At 42.1% G+C, this 848-nt stretch overlaps 1 protein-coding gene across 1 annotated transcript in view; it reads right to left on the minus strand.

The window, feature by feature from the left end:
- The window catches only part of kcnj8 (potassium inwardly rectifying channel subfamily J member 8), a 10,569-nt gene that overhangs the window by 3,953 nt on the left and 5,768 nt on the right, over positions 1-848 (minus strand). Inside the window, exon 3 of the mRNA XM_032505268.1 lies at positions 380-540. Within this exon, the coding sequence (XP_032361159.1) occupies positions 380-540 (161 nt within the window). The remainder of the gene's footprint in view (positions 1-379; positions 541-848) is intronic.

Consider the following 848-nt stretch of genomic DNA (forward strand, 5'->3'; position numbering starts at 1 on the left):
TAGTGTTGAAAACGTCAAAAAAAGGGACAAACATTCAAAAAAGGGACAAAAACTTAAGAAAAAGTTATGAAAAAATCGATAAAAAGAGTCAAAAGTGTTGATTTTCAATTTTGACTGGGAGACGACACGAGGGTTAACCTGTCATACGCCACAGTAGGTTCATTCCATTCAAATGATAATCTACAAAATCCATGGATCTTACATACCATGAGAGAAAATCTAAAAAACGACTGAAGACCTTTTTTCATCAAGAAGAAACCATCTAGCCACAAATAATACACTGCTGTTCAAGAAACGGCAGATTTATGTAAGTCCTCTTCCCTCCAGCACAAAGGTAAAAAGCGAGCGTCTTCACTGGGGACAGGGAGTGGACAAACACCTGCAGCCGGACGGTGGCTCCGATGATCATGCTCTTCCTCAGATCCCCGATGCGGATCATGAAACACAGGCAGTTGTTCCTGACGGCGATCACGGCGTGGCGGCTGAAGATCAGCGTCTCCGCCCGCCGGTTCGACTGAGCCGTTTTCATGAAGATGCAACCTGTGGCGAGGCGAAGACACATAATAGTAATCTGACATGATTTGTCTGTGAGACAATGGAAGCCATTTTGTACTAAATGAATAATAATTTGATTTAATTACACATTAGGATGCAAGTTTTCCTAATAATGAAAGTCTGTTACATTCAAGCCGTTGCCAAATGAGTTGCTGCAAAGCTAATTAAGACTATAAGCTCCTTCTCAGTATGACTAAGTGAAATTAATAACCTCTTCTGAAGAGTCCATCAGGTTTTTTTTAATCCACCGTGTCCTCCATCTTGGCTACTAGCAACTGAGTGGAGGGGGGGGG

The sequence above is a fragment of the Etheostoma spectabile genome, chromosome 23 (genome assembly GCF_008692095.1).
Source record: "Etheostoma spectabile isolate EspeVRDwgs_2016 chromosome 23, UIUC_Espe_1.0, whole genome shotgun sequence".
Classification (NCBI taxonomy): Eukaryota; Metazoa; Chordata; class Actinopteri; order Perciformes; family Percidae; genus Etheostoma; species Etheostoma spectabile.